The sequence below is a fragment of the Stegostoma tigrinum genome, chromosome 25, assembly GCF_030684315.1.
Source record: "Stegostoma tigrinum isolate sSteTig4 chromosome 25, sSteTig4.hap1, whole genome shotgun sequence".
Taxonomy (NCBI): Eukaryota; Metazoa; Chordata; class Chondrichthyes; order Orectolobiformes; family Stegostomatidae; genus Stegostoma; species Stegostoma tigrinum.
The window spans coordinates 43659286-43679538 of record NC_081378.1 but is presented as its reverse complement, the minus strand read 5'-3'; the positions used below and the strand labels follow the sequence as shown (position 1 = coordinate 43679538).

General features: G+C 42.1%; 1 protein-coding gene across 1 annotated transcript in view; it reads left to right on the top strand.

The window, feature by feature from the left end:
- LOC125463257 (serine/threonine-protein kinase 33-like) overlaps positions 1–20253 on the top strand; it is an 84885-nt gene that overhangs the window by 33457 nt on the left and 31175 nt on the right. The window contains exons 3-4 of the mRNA XM_048554298.2: positions 12131–12244; positions 18685–18789. Coding sequence (XP_048410255.2) covers positions 12131–12244; positions 18685–18789 — 219 coding nt within the window. The remainder of the gene's footprint in view (positions 1–12130; positions 12245–18684; positions 18790–20253) is intronic.

The window sequence follows — 20253 nt, the reverse complement described above, 5'->3', positions numbered from 1 at the left end:
ATTTAAGTTAATAATGAGTAGATAATCTTCAAAATACATGCCGAGAGCCAACTGAATTAGTTTTACATAGGATTGAACTGTCGCCAGTGGATCTCCAGTTACCTGTATTGCATTCACCGCTGTTACAAATTATCTGAACTAACGTTAACCTTTTTCCAATACATTTAACTGTAAATTGACTGCCACAAACTAATACAGCAATAATTAAAAATATCTTCTTGATTTGTTTTGCTGTTGCTGCTGGGGGTAACTGTTGGGCCAATTAATACTCTGATCCTGTTGGACCAAGGGACATTCTAAACCCTGGGATAGTGCACTAACCCATTCAATAGGCAGTTGCATTGGCCACTAAGCATTCCTTGCTGTTGCAGTGAAGTGTTCATCTCAATTAGACCTGGAATATCAGTGGCATCGAAAATAAGAGAAATAGTTATAGGGGACCCTATGAGCAGGTTATAATTAGGCATGAAAATCTAACTGGATTTCACCCAGAGTCAATGGACCCATCAAAAGAATGTTGCTGACAATTAATGGGAATATTTTACAGATAATGTAATGTACAAACATTGCAGTTAATTATAATGCAAAAGTTTAATGATAATTTGTTTGCAATAAATTGATAAACAACACTTTCTTTTTCCTTTAAACTGACTTGCTTCCCACTCTCATGCTAAGCTGATAGAGCTAATGGTAGTTGTCTTTCACTAGGATGGGGGTTTCAAGATTAGGGACACATTTTTACACAGAGGATGGTTCACATGTAGAATGAACTTTCTGAGGAAGTGGTGGGTGCAGGTACAATTCCAACATTTAAAAGTCATTTGGATAAGTTCAGGAATAGGAAAAGTTAGGAGGGATACGGGCCAGAAGCAGGCAGGTGGGACTAATTTAGTATGGGATTATGTTCGGCACATACTGTTCAGGCCGAAGGGTCTGCTTCCATGCTATACAGCTCTGTGACTCTATAATCTTTATTCCATTAACAAATATTGTTGCTTATGACTTTGATTTGACATGTGTTATATTCAATAGCTTTTTTTTCTATGCTTTCAATATTGAAATAGACATGAAATAAATATCTTCAATGGCTAAATGTTGAACACACATTTAGATGAATTTATTTTTAAAAAGTTATTATATTTGAATGCTACATAGAACATACAGTGGGTCCCAATTCTAAGTTTGTGTTGTTGACTTTGTGATCACTACTCAGTCAAAGTAAAATAGTTACATCTGCTACTTTGGCAATGGTAATTCGCTTTGATTGTATTTATTAAATAGGAAGGCAGTTCTCAAATAGCTCTCCAAGATAGCATCTGTAGATCAAAAATAGCAATAGCTACAGTAACACCAGGGATATGTGTGGTTGCACATCCACACCTCAGTGGAGGAGACAGTGTTGCCCATGTTGGAAAAGCCACAATAGAAGCTGTGAGTGGCCATGGAGCTGAAACCATAATAAATGAATACTATGCTACTACGAACCCACATACTCACATCCCACATTGCCCCACTCTCAATATCTGCATTCAATCCTAAGCTGCAGGGCCAGGGAACGGTAATTGTAACACTGTTGCCCAAAAGCAAGTGATCTGATCGGAAGCCTTGATATGGAATCTGAGGCTTTTGCCACATGCAGAGCCATTTCTTGTGAATTTAGCACTTATTGATAGCACCAGAAGACCGACTGAATTCTATAAAACTCCAGCAAGACCAATTGAAATTAGATCACAACTAACCTGAATGTACTCAATGTTCTCTTAATATCGTTCTGGTGGAACCTTAATAGGACTTGTACATAAATTATTCAATTTGAAACATAGATGATTTACTATTTAGGAAAAAGATGGGAAAAAAACCCCAATAGTGATTTGGTGGTGGGGAGTAAAACACCCAGTTGTGTCTGAGACCATTATGGATATAAAATGAAAAACAATGCTGATGGAGTGGAGAGGGTCATCAGTCCCGACTGCCTGCCTGTCTTCCAAGGCTATGTTTGAATTTGGGTGTCCATGGAAAGACAGCACACAGTGTCTACCAAAACTGTCAAGGCCCTTAGAGAGAGATGGGCACAGTTGGCCTGGGTTCATACCCTAACCCCACCCCTACCCTAATCCTAACCCTAATGCTAATCCTAAATCTAATCCCAATCGTAACCCTAAGCCTAACACTAAACCCAAACCACCCATCCCTAATTCTATAACCGAGCCCCATCCCTAACACTAACCCTAACCCATGCCCTGTCCCTAAACATAACCTGAACTCTGACTCTGACCCGAACTCTAACTCTAACTCTAACCTTAACCCCAATCCTAGTCCTAACCCTAATCCTAACCGTATCCCCATCCCTCGCCACATCCCTAACCCTAACCCTATCACTAACCCTAACTCTAACTCTAACCTTAACCCCGATCCTAGTCCTCACCCTAACCCTAACTCTAACTCTAAACCTAAACCCTAACCCCAAGAACATTTTGATTTAATCCTCCTCTCTTTCACTATACTACCTTCTTCTTTCTATTATTGTTGCACTGCCCCTCACAGGCAGAGCCTGTTAATTGTTACTTGCTTTGTTGTTTCATTGGGTGATTTGGTGGCGTACTTACAATCAGCAATAATGCTGGTGGGGTGGGAGAAGGGTGGTTGCTGCTGTTCAAAACATGGTCCATGCATAGGTTTAATGAAGACAATGAGGCTCATGTGCCAATAATTGAATTTCTACAATATCTAGGCAAGGAATTCATGGAGAATAAATGGAGGAAATGAATGAGGGGAATCCTGCACAAAGAAAATAAAGTTAAATACAAAAGGTTAATAACAAACAAAAAGAAATTATTGGAAAAGCTCAGCAGATGTGGCAGCATCTGTGGAGAAAAATTAGAGTTAATGTTTTGGGTCAAGTGGCCCTCAAAACTGATGGTAGCTAGGAAAATGCTGGTTTTTATGCAGAAGATAGGATGGGTTAGATGCTAAGGAGTAAATGATAGATGGGGATAGAGCCCAAAGAGAGAGAAGAGCAGTTGGACAGACAAGGGAGTGGATAATTATCTGATTATGGGGTGGGGGTGATTGAATATATGTTCCTGGGGATTGTTGATGGCTTACAGTGGGTTGTGTGTAATAGCAGACTATGTGATAACAAGGCCTGCAATGTGGGGTTTGGGTAAGGACATGGGAAAATTCATGCCCAAAAGTTGTTGATCTCAATATTAAGTCTGGAAGTCTGTTAAGTTCCCAAGTGGAAAATGAGTTCTTGTTCATCCTGCTTGTGCCGAACTTTGCTGGAACACTGTAGCAACCCTGACAGAGATATGTTGATTCGAGAACAGGGTGGTGTGTTGAAGTGGCAGGCAACTGTATGCTCATGAACTTTAACCAACAAAAAAGTTAATGTTGTCTCAAGTAAAACGGGGATTTCTCCCGACTGGGAAGTCTAGAATGTAATGGTTCATCACCTAGGACTGAAGTGAAGAGAAATTTTGTCACTTAAAGGATTGTGAATGCTTGGAATTCTCTTTCCCAAAGCGTAGATGCTCTTGTCATTAAATACATTTACGTTGCTATGGTTAGAATATTGAACTTTAAAAGGAATTACAGGGAGAGAGCAGCAAAGGGAAGTTGGGGTAGAAGATCAGTCAAGGTCATATTAAATGGCAGAACACGTTGGAGAGCCACATAAGTCTACTCAGGCGGCTTTTTTTAAAACATTCTTATGACATGGGTCACATAAATTGGCAAAGGATGAGTTCAGCGCTGGGATCAGAAAGATCCATGTTAAACAACCCCAGGAGAAACTAATGGTTTCTGATCAAATTGATAGAACACAAAGCAGATGAATCACTAATCACTGAATGTTGTTGAAAGAAGCCAAAGTAGGAGATAATAGAGGCTCTCGCTCATCAATCAATACTTCCCAAGTACTTCGCCATGGAACAGGAGAGCAGCTCACATAAGACACCTTGCTCAGAAGAATAATTAGTCTAAAGTTTAGATCAATCAGCTTAAGATCATTTGTGGACAAAATCATAGAATTGTTTACGATACCATGAGTGAGCTTTCAAAAATACCTAAGCTAATCAAAGACAATTAGCATGATGTTATTAAAGGCATATTTTGGGTGATTTAGGCTGTGCCTGGCAATTGAGCTTGATGAAGTATGTTTATTTAATAGTCATGAAATTATTATCTTTCATTATAGTTTTGTCCTTAGGCCATACGTACCAAACCAGCATACAGGCAATATGAAAGGTTCCTTCCTCTGTTAATTGTCTGGGCCTATAATGTGACAAGTTTAAACTATTTCAATTGGAATTTTTGGAAAAGATGATCAGTACAAACCTGTTTATCAATTCAAAAATGTAGCATGTTTTTCTCAGAGATGTTGAGAAGTTGGCTGACATGGAGATAATGGGAAACATAGTAGTGCACTCTGTTCTGAGATTGGAATGACAGTCAAAAACTATCATGTTGCACTTACCCAGCAATAGAATCTATAATCTTCTAACTGTGAATCGCTTGTAAATGAATTGGTATTATTTTCTTACTGTATTTGCTCATTTTGGTCGCTAACTGAAGATGGGGATCCATTTATTAGAGACACAAAATGTTGATTTCATCCACTAAATTGTCCTATCATCTTGTTGCTGATAAATGCTGTTGGGAGCTCATACTGGGAGCCTCAAGGTCAAACTCAGATATCACACAACAGCACTGACCCTGACATTTCCATCCTTCAGAGGGGATCAAAGCAAACACAAACTTTGAGGATATCTGATCACCATTTTGTTAGTTACTTTGCTACAACAAACGGAATAATTTACAAAAGGAGTACATTTGTATGAGGGACTGGCTGCTATCAGGTCAGACATCTCATGAACCTGTAAGGGAATATTACATAAAGCTACACAGAACAGATAGGACACAAATAAGTAATTCAACCTAGTCAATCCACTTCAGATGTGTATGTTACACTTGAGCCTCCTTTCCTTTCTCATCTAACCATATTTGTAGCATTCTTTATTTTTTTCTCACTTATGTATCAATATTCTCCTCAAATACGTAGACATTAATCATCCAAACTATTCCATTTGGTAACAAGTTCTACAGTTTCATTACTCTGCCACACTTTCTCCTAGTCAACAGGAAGTCAAATAGGAAATCTATCCTAAATTGATGCCTTCTAATTTTGCACAAACATTGAACTGGCTGCAGCAGTAGCGTAGGCATTGCTTGAAATATTTTATAACATTATGGATTCCAAAAAGGTTCTAATGGATTGGACAACTGTTAATCTGACACTCCTGCTTAACTATTGAGACAAAAAGCAGGAAATTTCAGTAAGTTGGAAAAATACTTGAGTCTACTATTAAGGAAGAAATGGCAGGACATTTTGCGAAGTTTAATGTATTAAATTAATTAATCAAAGGGCATAACATGGTTTTTGGAAAGGGAAATCGTGTTTGACAAATTTGCTAGAATTCTTTGAGGATGTAGCAAGAAGAATTGATAAAAGGGAACCAGTAGATGTAGTGTATTTAGATTTTCAGCAGGCATTCGATAAGATGACACATAAAAGACTATTGCACAAGGTGGCAGCTCACAGAATTGAGGGTAATGTATTAGCATGGATTGAGATTTCCTAACTCTCAGAAATCAGATTCAGGATTAATGGGCCTTTCTGAGGTTGGTAAAACATAACTAGTGGGTTAATGACTTGGAGGTGGGGTCAGAGTGTAAGGTATCCAAATTTGAAGATGCTACAAAAACATATGGGATGGAATGTTGTAATGAGGACATAAGGAATCAGATCACTTCTGTGAATTAGTAAAACTTAGCAGATAGAGTTTAATGCAGAAAGGAAGGAGGTAGGAAGAATCAAAAGGCAGAGTAATAGTTAAATGGAGAGAGAATATGTTAATGTGCCGCATAGGGGGATCTGGGTGTTCTTATTGAACCAACACTAATGTTAGTATGCAGTTGCAGCAAATAATTAGAAGGTAAATGGAATTTTGATCTTTATCACAATGGAGTTGCAGTTTATATATAGAGAATTTTTGTTTCAATTGAACAGGGTTATCAGTAAAACCCTAACTGGGATTGCCTACAGTTTCAGAAAGGGTGTGCAGATTCATAGTGCCTTGAAAGTGGAGTCCCAGGTAGACAGAATAGTGAAGAAGGCATTTGGTATGCTTACGTTTAATGGTCAGTGAATTGAGTACGGGAGTTGGAACATCATATTGCGGCTGTACAGGACTTTGGTTAGGCCACCTTTGAAACATTGCATTTAATTCTGGTCTCCCTGCTATAAGAAAGGTGTTGTGGAATTTGAAAGGGTCCAGAAAAGACTTACAAAGATTTTATCAGTGTTGGAGGGTTCAAGATATAGGGAGAGACTGAATAGGCTGGGACTATTTTCTTTGGAACTTTGGATGTTAAGGGTGACCTTACGGAAGTTTATAAAATCATGAGGCTCAACAGCTAAGTTCTTTTCCCCAGGGTAGGGGAGTCCAAAACTAGAGACCATAAGTTTAAGATGAGCAGGAAAAAATTTAAACGCGACCTGAGATGCAATTTTTTCACACAGAGGGTGGCCCGTGAATGGAATGAGCTGGCAGAAGAAGCAGTGGAATCTGGTACAATTATAATATTTAAAAGGCACCTGGATGGGTACATGAATAGGAAGAGTTTTGAAGGATATGGGCCAAATGCTGGCAATTGGGACCAGATTAATTCAAGATATTTGATCATTATGGATGAGTTGGACTGAAGGGCCTGTTTCCATACTGAACATCTCCATAACTGTTAGTACTGGCATTAGTGGCAGTTCCAAAGAGATTGTTAGGCTGATTCTGGGGATGAGGGGTTGGCTTATGAAGAATGGCTAAACAGGTTAGGCCTTTATTCATTAAAGTTTAGAAATTGAGAGGTGATTTTGCCAAAACATTCAAAATTCAGAGGAGTGTAGGTAGAACCTAGAACATAGAACTGTACAGCACAGGAAAGGACCCTTTGGCCCATGATGTTATGCCAAACAGGACACCAATTTAAACTAATCCCTCCTGCCAGCATTTGCTTCATACCCCTCCATTCCTTGCATTTTCATGTGCTTGTCTAAAAGTCCCTTAAATGTCCCTAATGTAGACGTTGAGCAGATGTTTCCATTAGTGGGCGAACCTTCAACTAGGGACATAGTCACAGAATAAAGGGACATTCATTTAAAACTGAGGGGTGAAGGAATTTCTTCTCCTGGATATTAAAGAATGTCAGGATTTCTCTACCCCAGAGGACTGGGGTGGCTAGACACAGTAAGTATTTAAAGAGGAGGTCAATTTAAAAGTGTCAAAGAGTTGAGAGCTGTGTAGAGCTGCCATGAAAGAGGAGTCAGCCATGATCTTTTTGAATAACACAGCAGGTTTGAGGGGTAAGGCTTGATTCATGCTTCTGTTTGTTAAGCTCCTGTGCTTTTAAAGTTTTTTTTTACACCCTGAAGAAAGGGTATTTGATCTATTGCAACTTCATGTGCTAGTGTACTGTTTCCCACTCATATAATGCAACTATGTTTTGATTTCTGATACATTTATCTTAACTGACTTGCCTAACAGGTTATCTACTGTCACCCTGAGGTTCACTGGTTCCACACGGTATATGGTGAGTTAATAGGCATAGATATGCCATAGTTTGAGGGGCCATGGAGGAGTCAGAGGTGAGGCACAAATTTGCATGGTGGCATGAAGGGCCAGGAGAGATTGTTTTAGGGAGGTGTGCAGGACCTGACATATGAGTGTAGCAGAACCATTTAAGCGTATTTTTCAAACAGCCCCCTTGCGTGGACGATGACTCACTACATCTGAGGTGAATTGAAACACAAATCTTTGAAAAGTTGACCCAGCTCCATGGAGATCACAGAGGACAGGGACCTGCCGAACAAAGCAATGGAGTTGGCGTGTTGTAATCACTGGGTGTGTACTCCTGAACTGCACTGGCCCACGGCTGTAAAAGGAGCTGGTGCAGATTGTAAAGCCCAGGAACGAGGCCTGGAATCCTGGAATTGGGACGCATCGTCATTTTTAAGGAACTCCTGAGTCATCCTGACACAGTGAAAATCCAAGTTTACATGCAGAATGATTGAGTCCAGATTACATGCTCAAGTCTCTACTGACTCAGGGATTGGGGGTGGGGGGTGTACCATTGAGCTACAGCCAAGAATCCTATTACACAAATGTTTTGATAACTGAAACCTGATTAAAAATGTACATAATAAAGGTTGATACTTAAATGGCTGACACAAAATATGCTGCTCACTTTTGAAAGATGGAAAGCACACCTACTTGTGGATATTTTGTTGTCCCACGATGTAATTTTCAACACACAAGTATAAAGCTGTGGCACTGCAAACTTTACTCTGTGAGTGATGCATGGATCAATGAACGAGGAGCATGGCAGGATATCAGGGCTAAGAATGTCCCAAACTGTAACTATGCAGAGCGTCTTTCCTTCCAGTGGTCCTTCAGGTGAATTATAGAGTAGGTTTCACAATATAAAGGACAGACTGATATCCCCTGCCTCTCTGGCATCCTATTTAAACCACTAATAGTAGGTGTTTCCTGATGTCTGTCTATGATCTGACTCAGGACAGAAAGAAATGGACCTGAAAATACATTGAAAAAAGTCTTAAATCATGGCTCCAATCTCCCTTCAAAGCTACCTTGCTGTAACCACAGGTCTTCTAAAATAGCTAATGTTATTTGAATTAATGCCTTGTTTTAAAAACATTAGACAAATGAAGATAAAGAAAGGGCATTTGATCTATTGAAACTCCAGTTTCTAGTGTACAGTTTCCCAGTCGTATAATAAAACTGCATTTTGAACATTTCTGATATACTTAACTTAACTGATTTGCCTGACAGATTGTCAATGCAATTATGTTATTCCTTGTTTTACATTTACTTCCAACTATATGAACTTGATCTTTTAAATAAGTTTCATGGTTTACTTCATTCACATATTGAATATACTGACAATTAGGTTTATTTTGACCAGGCAGAAAAAGTTGAAGTTTCCTAGTTTTTACTTTGTAAATAATTCCCTTTCTGCTTAACTGGGATTAAAGGATGGCTCATGGTGTAGTGGGTAGTACATCTACCTCTGAGCCAGAAGCACAGGCTTTAAGTCCCACCTCAAGACTTGGTGATCAAATACAAATCGACTCACACAGACACGCGCACACACACGCACAGTCTTACTGCCCTGCTGTACAATTTCTGCAATGTAAGTGGGTCTTTTGTCAAGAGTGATTTCCAGTTGAACAGTCTGTGGGTCCAGGAGCTTCCTATATAAATCTACTGTTAGTGTGGCACATTGTGAACGCTTCAATGAGGACAGGTAGAGATTGCAGAGAGGCTGCAGATCAATCTAAAAATCCCAGCTGAACTTCTTCAATTGCCTTAGTTAGATCCTAAATAATCCTAACCTGCAACACATGCCCAAAGTACAGTTATGGTGGCCTCTGAGGTAGATTTCTCCCCCTGACCAAATCACCCTTACTGAAGATTAGATTCCCTACAGTGTGGAAACAGGCCCATCAGTTCAACAAGTCCACATCACCCCTTTGAGCACCCCACCCAGACCCATCCCCCTAAAACGCACATACTCCTGAACACTATGGGCAATTTAGCATGGCTGATCCACCAAGCCTGCGCATCTTTGGACTGTGGGAGGAAACCCGTGCAGACACGGGGAGAATGTGCAAACTCTGCACAGTTACCCGAGGCTGGAATCGAACCCAGGTCCCTGGCGCTGTGAGGCAGTAGTGCTAACCGCTGAGCCACCTTGCCTGATGTGCACATGGAGGATGGAACAATGAGCTCGAGGTACTAGTGTTCCAGTGCCTTTATCTTGTAGGTCATCTCACTGATGCCTGTATCCGCCACATTCTCTCTGGTTTGATCTTAGACCCATGATGTATACAACCACTCACTGAAAGCCACCCATGTGTCGGGTGGTGTGCTTAGGTGCTATTGTGGATGAAGGGAGCACCATGGCTCTTTGGACTCTGTGGGTACTGTCATGTCGATAATCTGCTGGGATGTGGAAATGGAAAGGCCCTGTGTTGATGTGCGTTTGATTGTGAGTCTGTTTACTATTGTTGCTCACTGCGCTTGTTTGTTTAAGCCTGTGTGTGGACTTCGTGCAATGTTACCAAATGGTAGGGCTTGCTGGAAGCAGCTAGAGAGTTGACATTTTAAAAACACTGAGAATAAGCATGTAGGAATTGACAACTTATCCGCATAAGTCAGGGATGGATAGACACAACCAGCAACAGCAGCGATAGCTGTGGATCACCTGACATGTGGCTAGATGCTCCTTCCAAAGGTGGGAAACAGGAGTTTGGGTGATTCACAAGTAATTGAGGCTACTTGGGGGTGAGAGGGTAACAGTCACTCTATAGGGTTGCCTCAGTGATGCCTCCTAATTAGCATAGGGAAAATGGTTCTTTATCCAATTAAGGAACGCCAGTGAGATCTCAAATCAAGAGGATTAGTCAATGTTTCAGCTTGAAAGCTGTAATATATGGTAAGTGAAGGGAGCATTCAACATGCAGATACTCTCCCTGCAATGTCTCTAAATCTACATACAGGTGCTCACTGTAGAGGAAAGAACCTCTTTATATGGATGCATATGTCCTCTGTAGCACCCAGGCAGGCAGTAAAGGCCAGGAGGCCTAGAGTGAAGGCATTCTCATTGATCTTCCAGTGCAAGGAGTTGACCTCAACCGAGTGTTGCAGACTGGTGCATTTTAACGTACAGGACCACATGCTAAGGGATGCACTAAAGCTTGGGTCAGCTGCTGCCAAATCACAGTTGGGAAGGGTCACCATATAAGAATTTTCGGCCAAGTACAGTGGGGTCCATTCAGTCACCTTCTGGTGCCTCAAATATATGTAAACAGTATCTTACATAAGTAGACCTGATAAGACCTGACGAGCTTTGCTAGCACTCTTTTTTATTCAGAACACCCTCCATTGACTACCTGTCACTTTCAATAGGTGTTGTGTGTAGAGACAACTCAACATGTTTTGTCCTCTCATGATTGCTTGAATGCCTGGGATTTATTTTGGGTGTGGTGGGGTACATGCACCAGAATAATGCTGCCACTTAGTCCAGTATCCCTGAGAGAATTGCACCACTCTGAGAGTAAAGTCTTCAGGGTCAATTTGTATTGCTCATGTGCTCTGCCAGCAGAGGAGTTCCTCACACCAGAGAGAAATTCCATTACATTTTCACTGACATCATTGAAATATTAACAATCCATGAGAAAAGGAAAACAAATGGGGATGGGAGGGGTGATCACTGCCCGAGGGTGATCATTATCACAGGGTGATCACTGTCAGAGAGGATCAGTGTCAGAGAGCGAGGGAGGGTGATCACTGCCAGAGAGTGAGGGAGGGTGATCAATGTCAGAGGATGAGGGAGGGTGATCTCTGTCAGAGGGTGAGGGAGGGTGATCACTGTCAGAGGATGAGGGAGGGTGATCACTGTCAGAGAGTGAGGAAGGGTGATCTCTGGCAGAGAGTGAAGGTGGTGATCACTGTCAGATTGTGAGTGAGGGTGATCACTGTCAGAGGGTGAGGGAGGGTGATCTCTGGCAGAGAGTGAAGGTGGTGATCACTGTCAGATTGTGAGGGAGGGTGATCTCTGTCAAAGGGTGAGCGAGGGTGATCACTGTCAGAGGGTGAGGGAGGGTGATCACTGTCAAAGGGTGAGAGAGGGAGATCACTGTCAGATTGTGAGGAAGGGTGATCTCTGGCAGAGAGTGAAGGTGGTCACTGTCGGAGGGTAAGGGGGAAGTGATCACTTTTGGATACTGAAGGCCGGGTACAGCAACTCCTGCCATGGAAAGGGGGGATGGTTAGAATTCCCCCGACCATCACACACTCCGAGGGAATAGTTAGGTTTCGGGTATACTCCACGTTCCTGAGGGAGCTGAGATCAGAAATGCCAGTGAAAAACGACCTGATTGAACTGTGTTAGTTTGGGTCACAATTAAAATATCGGTAGTGAGTTTTTTTTTAACGACTGCTGCATTAACTGTCATCCGTTACTCACAATGTCTCTTTCAATTGTCGTTCAGATGATCTACCAGTTTGGACGAGATCTGGGGAAAGGCAGCTTTGGTGTAGTCGTCCAAGCTACACATATCTCCACAGACACAACTTGGGCCATAAAGAAACTGAATAAGGAAAAGGTAACGTATTTCCTAAAAGAAATTGAATTCTCCACTCATTTCATTATTCATTAACCTTGGTCAGGCTTGGCCCGTGTTATCCCTGGTAGAAGGAAATGTATGGGGATGTGGAGTAGAGAAAGCTCTCTTCTTCTGAATGACCAAAGGAGAAGTCTGAAGAGAATCTAGATATTGAGATTCTCCTCCTTGTGTCTCAGCTGTCCAGTTGCCACAGAATAAACGGTAACCATTCATATCCGGGCCATGGGAATGTTTAAAAAATACAGGTAAGGAAAGGCGCAATACTGTGCTGTTTGGGAGTGTGTTAGGCCCAGTGGTTGGAAGAGGGTCATGGAGCTTAGGAATTATCTGTATTGCTTCCCATTTCTCTGTCCAATCACTGCCACCCCAAGTATAAAATTTCATGGGGTCGCATGCAACGTGTATTTTTCCTGGGTATTTAGTCATCATAGAATCCCTGCAGTGTGGAAGCAGGCCATTCAGCCCATCGAGTTCACACAAGCCCTCCAAAAAGTGTCCTACCCAATCCCTGCAACCCTGCGTTTCCCACGGCTAATCCACCCAGCCTTCACATCCCTAGACACTGTGGGGCAATTTAGCATGGCCACTCCAGCTAGCTTGCACATCTTTGGACTGGGAAGGAAACTGGAGCATCCAAAGGAAACCCACGCAGACACAGGGACAACATGCAAACTCCATATAGTCAGTCACCCGAGGGTGGAATCAAACCCAGGTCCCTGGTGCTGTGAGGCAGCAGTGCTAACCACTGAGCCACTGTGCCATAGTATTTCTCAAAGCGTTTCAGATATTTTGGGTGAGATTATCTAAATTCCTTATTTCCACCAGCATGTGTTGGAAGATTACAGATTCTGCACCCACAATGCTACATCATCCAAATGCCCGTCACTCAGGGAAGTGTTTCCTGAACATTTAAACAACTTTCTGTTGTCATCAAGTAGAAAACAGGCTCCTTCTTTCTGGCATAGTGGAAAACCTCTGGAACTTCCTTTCTATGTTTCTGCAAAAACTCCCGCAAATCCCTAGTTGCCCATTTCCCATATGGTAATGAGAACAGGGCCATAATTCGAGCCAGAATTGGAGGAATCTCAAGGTTGGCAGCAGTGGCTGTTCATTTGGCCTTTACATTCAAATAGATGTTGTAGGATCACAGATTGCTACAGAGTACATTTGGCTGTCTTGTCAGTGTAAGTTATCCAATACATTTTATATCTTCACCCTTTCCCCGAAGTTCTGCAAATGTTTATCATTGGTAATGTATTCTGGATCAGAGCAAGTTATTACTTAGAAATAATCCCCTCATCAAGGCTCTGGTCCTTTGCCAATGTATCTTCAGGTCTTTTCTTCTGCCACCGGGGGCAGTGCCTCTCATTCCCTCAACCAAAAACTTTCAAAAACTTGAGCACCTTCATTGGAACATCCTTGCACTTTCTCCATTGTAAGTGGAACAATTTCTCCAGGTTCTGCACATAAACAAAGTTCTTTATTACTAACTTAGGAAACCTCCCTGTACTTATGGTGAGGCCTTGACTTCCTTCAAAAATGTGGTCCTCAGAACTGACTGAAGTATTGGACCTGAGATTCAAACAGGGTTTTATAAATGTTCAACACAGTGCTTTCTAAAGTGGAAGCAGGACCCTGACTGGAATCGCAGGCTGAAATTTTGGGGTTCAGGCTCAGACGCAGCAATGTAGCCCTGACCCCCATCCCTCACTTTCATAGTTATTTTGCCCTCTGCCCCCTGCTCTCATACATGTTCTCCCTGCCCCTCCCCACCCTCCTGGTAGATCCTCCAGAGGACTGACAACAATTTTCAAACATCAAATTGGGGTTAGAGTGAAACAAGGTTCAGGAAATTCTGATTTAGCAGAACACCCTCACGTTTATATTTAATGCTTCTGTCAATTTATCCAAGGATCCCATATGTCTTCCCAACAGCTTTTGTAACACATCTTGCTTCATTCAAACAATTGCAAATGCTCATCATCAGGTCTCTTTATTCCTACAATTCTTTTAACATGCACTATTTGGTTGATATTGTCTCTCCTCATTCATCCAACTTAAATATATCACTTCACAATTTTCTGCATAGAGTCATAGCTTCCATTCTTGTGCTAATTTACTTGTCTGCCAATATGCGCCTAATGGATTTCCCAGTGCCATTATCGACAGGGCCCTCAACCAGTTCCAAACCGTCACCCACACTTCAGCCCTCACCCCCCTCTTCCCTCCCACAACAGCAATATGGTCCCCCTTGTCCTCACTCACCATCCCACAGTATCTACATCCAGAAAATCATTAGCTGCCATTTCCTACCACCACTAGACACATATTTCCCTCCGAGATAATGGGAACTGCAGATACTGGAGAATCCAAGATAACAAAGTGTGGAGCTGGATGAACACAACAGGCCAAGCAACATCTCAGGAGCACAAAAGCTGATGTTTCTGGCCTAGATCCTTCATCAGAAAAGGGGGATGGGGACAGGGTTCTGAAATAAATTCAGGAGAGAAGGATTGAAGATAGATACAGGAGAAGATAGGTGGTGGGAGGTGGATTGAAGATGGATACGAGGAGAGTATAGGTGGGGATTACAAGAGAGTTCCAGTGGGAGAGAGATCCGCTGAGGTTGGTCCGGAGGGAGGAGGGTAACTTCTTCAGGTTAGGCATCCCTGGAAGACGCTGCTCAGTGAGGTTAAAATTGTGATCAGAGATAATGGGAACTTCAGATGCTGGAGAATCCAATTTAACAAAATGTGAAGCTGGATGAACACAGCAGGCCAAGCAGCATCTTAGGAGCACAAAAGCTGACGTTTCGGGCCCAGAACCTTCATCAGAAAAGAGGAATGGGGAGAGGGTTCTCAGCTTTTGTGATCCTAAGATGCTGCTTGGCCTGCTGTGTTCATCCAGCTCCACACTTTGTTATCACATATTTCCCTCCCCTTCCTTGTCAGCCTTCCGCAGGACCGTTTCCTCCAGGACACCCTGGTCCACTCTTCCTTCACTCACAACTAACCCCACAGCTCCACAGCACATTCGCCTGCGACCAGCAAAGGTGTAACACCTTCCCATTTACCTGCTCCCTCCTCAGTATTCAAGCTCCCAAACATACCTTCCAAGTGAAGTAGCCCTTTACCTGCATTTCCCACAATCTAGTCTAATGTATTCGCTGCTCAAAATGTGAGTCGCCTCTACACTGATGAAGCAAACCATAGATGAGGTGACTGCTTCACAGAACACCGATGTTCTGCCTGCAAAAAGGACCCTGAGCTTCCAGTTGCCTCCCATGTTAACACACTACCCTGTTCCCTGGCCAATATCTCTGTCTCAGGCTTCCTGCAGTTCTCCAGTGAAGCTCGTCGTTATGCTGGAAAATCAACGCCCCATTTTCTGCTGGGGACGTAGAGCCTTCTGAACTTAATATCAATTTCAATAACTTTAGGTCTTAAATTCTCCGATGTCCTAGACCCCAGCCCCACACACCAGGCTTTGTAATCACATACTCTGCTGTGACACACAATGCATTCTTAGCCAATAACAGTCTCCATTAACAGTTTTTCATGCTCCTACCCAGACTGTTATCCACTCCTTTGTCTGTCCACCTGTTTTTCTCTGGGAAACTCTTTTCTGACCCAAAATATTAACTGATTTCTTTCCTCAGATGCAGCCCAGACCTGTTGAGCTTTTCCAGCAATCTCTACTTTTGTTTCAGGGGAAATCTGTGCCCTGCTTTGCATTGTATTACAGTCATAGAGGTATACAGCATGGAAACAGGCCTTGTAGTCCAACTTGTCCATGCTGACCAGACATCCCAAATTAATCTAGTCCCATTTACCCGCATTGGGCTCATATCCCTCTAAATCCTTCCTATTCATGTGGGCATGTAGGTGGCTTTTGAATGTTGCATTTGGACCAGCCTTTCTCTGGCAGCTCACTCCATGCACACACCACCCTCTTGTGAAAAAAGTTTCCCCTTAGGTCCCTTTTAAATCTTTCCCCTCCCACCTTATATCTAGATCCTCTTTGGATCCTAGTTTAGGATACCTCCACCCCTCATGATTTTATAAACTTCTATAAGGTCACACCTCAGCCTCTGACATTCCAGGGAAATTAGCCCCAACCTATTCAGCCTCTCCCTGTAGCTCAAACCCTCCAACCCTGGCAGCATCCTTGTCAATTTTTTCTGAACCCTTTCAAGTTTCACATCTTTTCCATAGCAGAGAGACCAGAATTGTTGGGATTGGATGAAGTCATGGGATTCTTTTCAAAGGACCACAATTTCTCTGAAAAATGGCATCTCTGACAGGGCAGCCCTCCCTCAGTGCACCATTGAAGTATCATTCCAATTCTTTAAAAAGGTATAAATTATACTTTCAGGTCTCGGGACTGGGATGTCCAAACCACAACTTTCTGACTCAGGGTCAAAACCATCACTGTTATCTGGAATAACACGATGATTACTGGACAGAAGGAGGCCACTCAGCCCATTTGCACCTGTGCTAGCTCTCAAAAGGAGCAGTTCGACTCAGGCTATCCCCTGACATCCCACTGTAGCCCCATACGTCCTACCTTTTCAGATAATGATTCATGTCCCTCTTAATTGCTTCAGTTCAATCCGGTTCCACAACACTATTTGCGTTTTGATGCATTAATTTTCTGTTTTAAAATGTTGTTGGAGATTGAAAGCTCTAAAGAACTTTTTTTTGCTGTTGTTTGCCATAAATATCTGCAACAATAAATCAAATCAAATCAAAGCTCAGGCATTGCGCTCCAAGTCCTGACCACTTGCTGCGTGAAAATATTGCTTGTTTTGCCAAATAGCTTAAGTCTGTGCTCTCTCAATCTCGATCCTTCCATCAGTTGGAATAGTTTTCCCAAATCTACTATGACTGGAGATATACATGATTTTGAATATGTCTTACTAAATTTCCTTTCAACCTTTTCATTTACACTTTTTATGCATAACCAAAGTTCCTCATACCTGCAGCAGTGTTATCATCTCCATTTGATTACCTAATAATTAATTCAAGCATATAAACATGGAACAAGAGTAAGCTGCTTGACCCTTCAAGCCTATTCTGTCATTCAATAAGATCGTGGCTGATCTGATTTTTACCTCAACTGTACATTCTAGTACACCCCTGATACTCTTTCATCTCCTCGGGCATTGAAAATCTATCTACATCTGCCTTAAACATAATTAAAGATTCTGCATCTACTGTCTTTTTTGAAGAAGTACAATTCCGAAAGGTTCTTAACCCTCCGAAGAACATTGTTTTTCTTCATCTGTGCCCTAAATGGGCAGCCTGTTATCTTTAAACTATGACCCCTAGTTCTAAATTGTCCCAAGAGGAACATACCTTCAACATCCACCCTGTCAAGTCCTCTCTGGATATATGTAGATTAATTTATTCATCTCTCGCTGCACAGATTGCATAGTCGCTCAGTGATTAACACAGCTGTCTCACAGTAATAGGGAACTGAGTTCAATCCCACCTTCAGGTGGCTGTCTGTATGGTGTTTGTACATTTTCCCCGTGCCTGTGTGGATTCTGTCTGGGTGCTGCTGTTTAATCCCATAGTCCAAAGACACCGTGCAGGTTAAATGGATTGGCTGTGTTCAGTATATAGGTTAGGTGGATTAACTGTGGGAAATGCAAAGTTACAGGGATGCAGTAGATCTAAGTAGGATGTTCTTTGGAGGGTCACTGTGAACTTCATGGGCCGTAGGGCCTGCTTCCACTCTGCAAGGTTTCTATGACAAAGAGAATTGTGTAGGTGATTGAGCATGGATGTGCTTATGATGGATTTTTCCTTGGGGCCATCAAAATGGTCGACCAGAAGTTTCCCTTATATCACTTTGTGGGGATCAGTGTAGTTTCACTTTGCCAAACATGTTCAATCTACTTAACAGTTATCTGTTTTGCTTCCCATTTCCCTGCCACTTTGCTGTCGCCACCAGTCATTGAATATTACATGGTAACATGCAACCTGTACTTCTACTTTTAATGTTCCAATATTTCTCCTAGACTATCAAAATGTATCAGATATTTTGGGGGAGATTATCTAAGTTCCTTATTGCCACCAGCATGTGTTGGAAGATCACACATCCCCACCCACAATGCTACATCATCCAAGTGTCCATTAATTAGTGCCAGCTTAGATGCTGGAGTCAGTGACTTATCGGACAGTCAACCAGTTGCAGATCTACACACCTGGCACCAATACATAATACTTCCAGCAGGGGACATTGGATAGCATTCATGGAGAGAAGCTCTGACTGACATATTTGAATTGTAGGAATCTAAACACTAACTGCACTGCCCCAGGAAACAGAAAGCTCCTTTCTGTGTGTTGTATCGAAATGGTTTGCTATGATATTTGCTGTAGAGATCGAACAAGACTCCCATCTTTTCATTTCAGGCTGGAAGCCATGCTGTTAAAATGCTGGAGAGGGAGATTGCCATCTTGAAGATGGTGGACCATGAACATATAATTAAACTAGAAGAAGTTTATGAAACAACAAAGGTAATGGCTTTCTAGCTAAATACTTAGGAAAACAAGCTTTGAACTTTGTATAATATTGATTGCTCCTTTCCTCCAGATGCTGCCAGGACTTATGAGCCAAATGCTAGCAAATGGGACTAGATTAATTTAGGATATCTGGTTGGCATGGATGGGTTGGACCCCATGGGTCGGTTAGACTCCATGGATGGGTTGTTTCCAAGCTGTACATATCTATGACTCTATGACCTGCTTTCTCATGCCAGATCAGTATTTCTCATTTTATTCCCACATTGTACACCATCCAGCATCAGACCTGACATGCCACTTGATTGGCACCATGGTAACTCAAAGGAATTTGATTGTTTTTAAAAGGAGGAAACGAGACAGATTGAGAGAGTGAAAGCAAAAGGAGAGAAAAAGAGAGGCAGAGTGGTGTGGGAGAGAGACAGACCAGAGTGGGAAAGGAGAAAGAGCGAGGTGAGATACTGGAGATGGTGTGACCCGTAGGGTTTTAAACACAAGGCAGAAGCACACAGCAAATGGTGGTAGTGAGTTTGCTGCAACAAAGAGATCATAGAGTCATACGGTACAGAAACAGGCCCTTTGGCCCAACTCATCTGTGCCGATCAGGTTTCCTAAACTGATCTAGTCCCATTTGCCTGCTCATATCCCTCTAAACCTTTCCTATCCATGTACTTGTCTACATGTCTTTTAAATGTCATAGCCGTACCTGCCTGTAGCACCTCTCTGGTAGCTCGTTCCACACACGCACTACCCTCGTTGTGAAAAAGTTACCCCTCAGTTTCCTTTCTCCTAGACTATCAAAATCTATCAGATATTTTGGGGGAGATTATCTAAGTTCCTTATTGCCACCAGCATGTGTTGGAAGATCACACATCCCCACCCACAATGCTACATCATCCAAGTGTCCATTACTTAGTGCCAATCAAGACACATTAAAACATCTTGCAGCAGGGGAAAGAGAATTCTCAAATTTCTCGAATCCTTAGGTTAATTCCTATAAAAGTGAAAACAATCGAGTCAATGATGTCAAAATCAAACCAAAATACACACAGTGTTAAAAACAGAAGTTGCTGGAAAAGCTCAGCTGGTCTGGCAGTATCTGTGAAGAAAAAAAATCAGAGTTAACGTTTCGGTTCCGGTGAGGGTCAGTTCTGAGGAAGGGTCGCCAGAGCTGAAACATTAACTCTAATTTTTTCTTCACAGATGCTGCCAGACCTGCTGAGCTTTTCCAGAAACGTCTTTTTTTGATCCTGATTTACTGCATCCACAGTTTTTTCAGTATTTATACGCAGTGTGACACATTCAAGTGCTGAAAGGGTGAGTCGACTTGGAAACAGCATCACGTAGTTATGGAAAAATTTTGGATCAAAGATCAAAACTAATCAAAAAGCTTCTTAGCAACAAGGTCACCCAAGAACTAACCAAAACCCTGAATGAGGCCTTAGAGAGATCTCAGTGGGT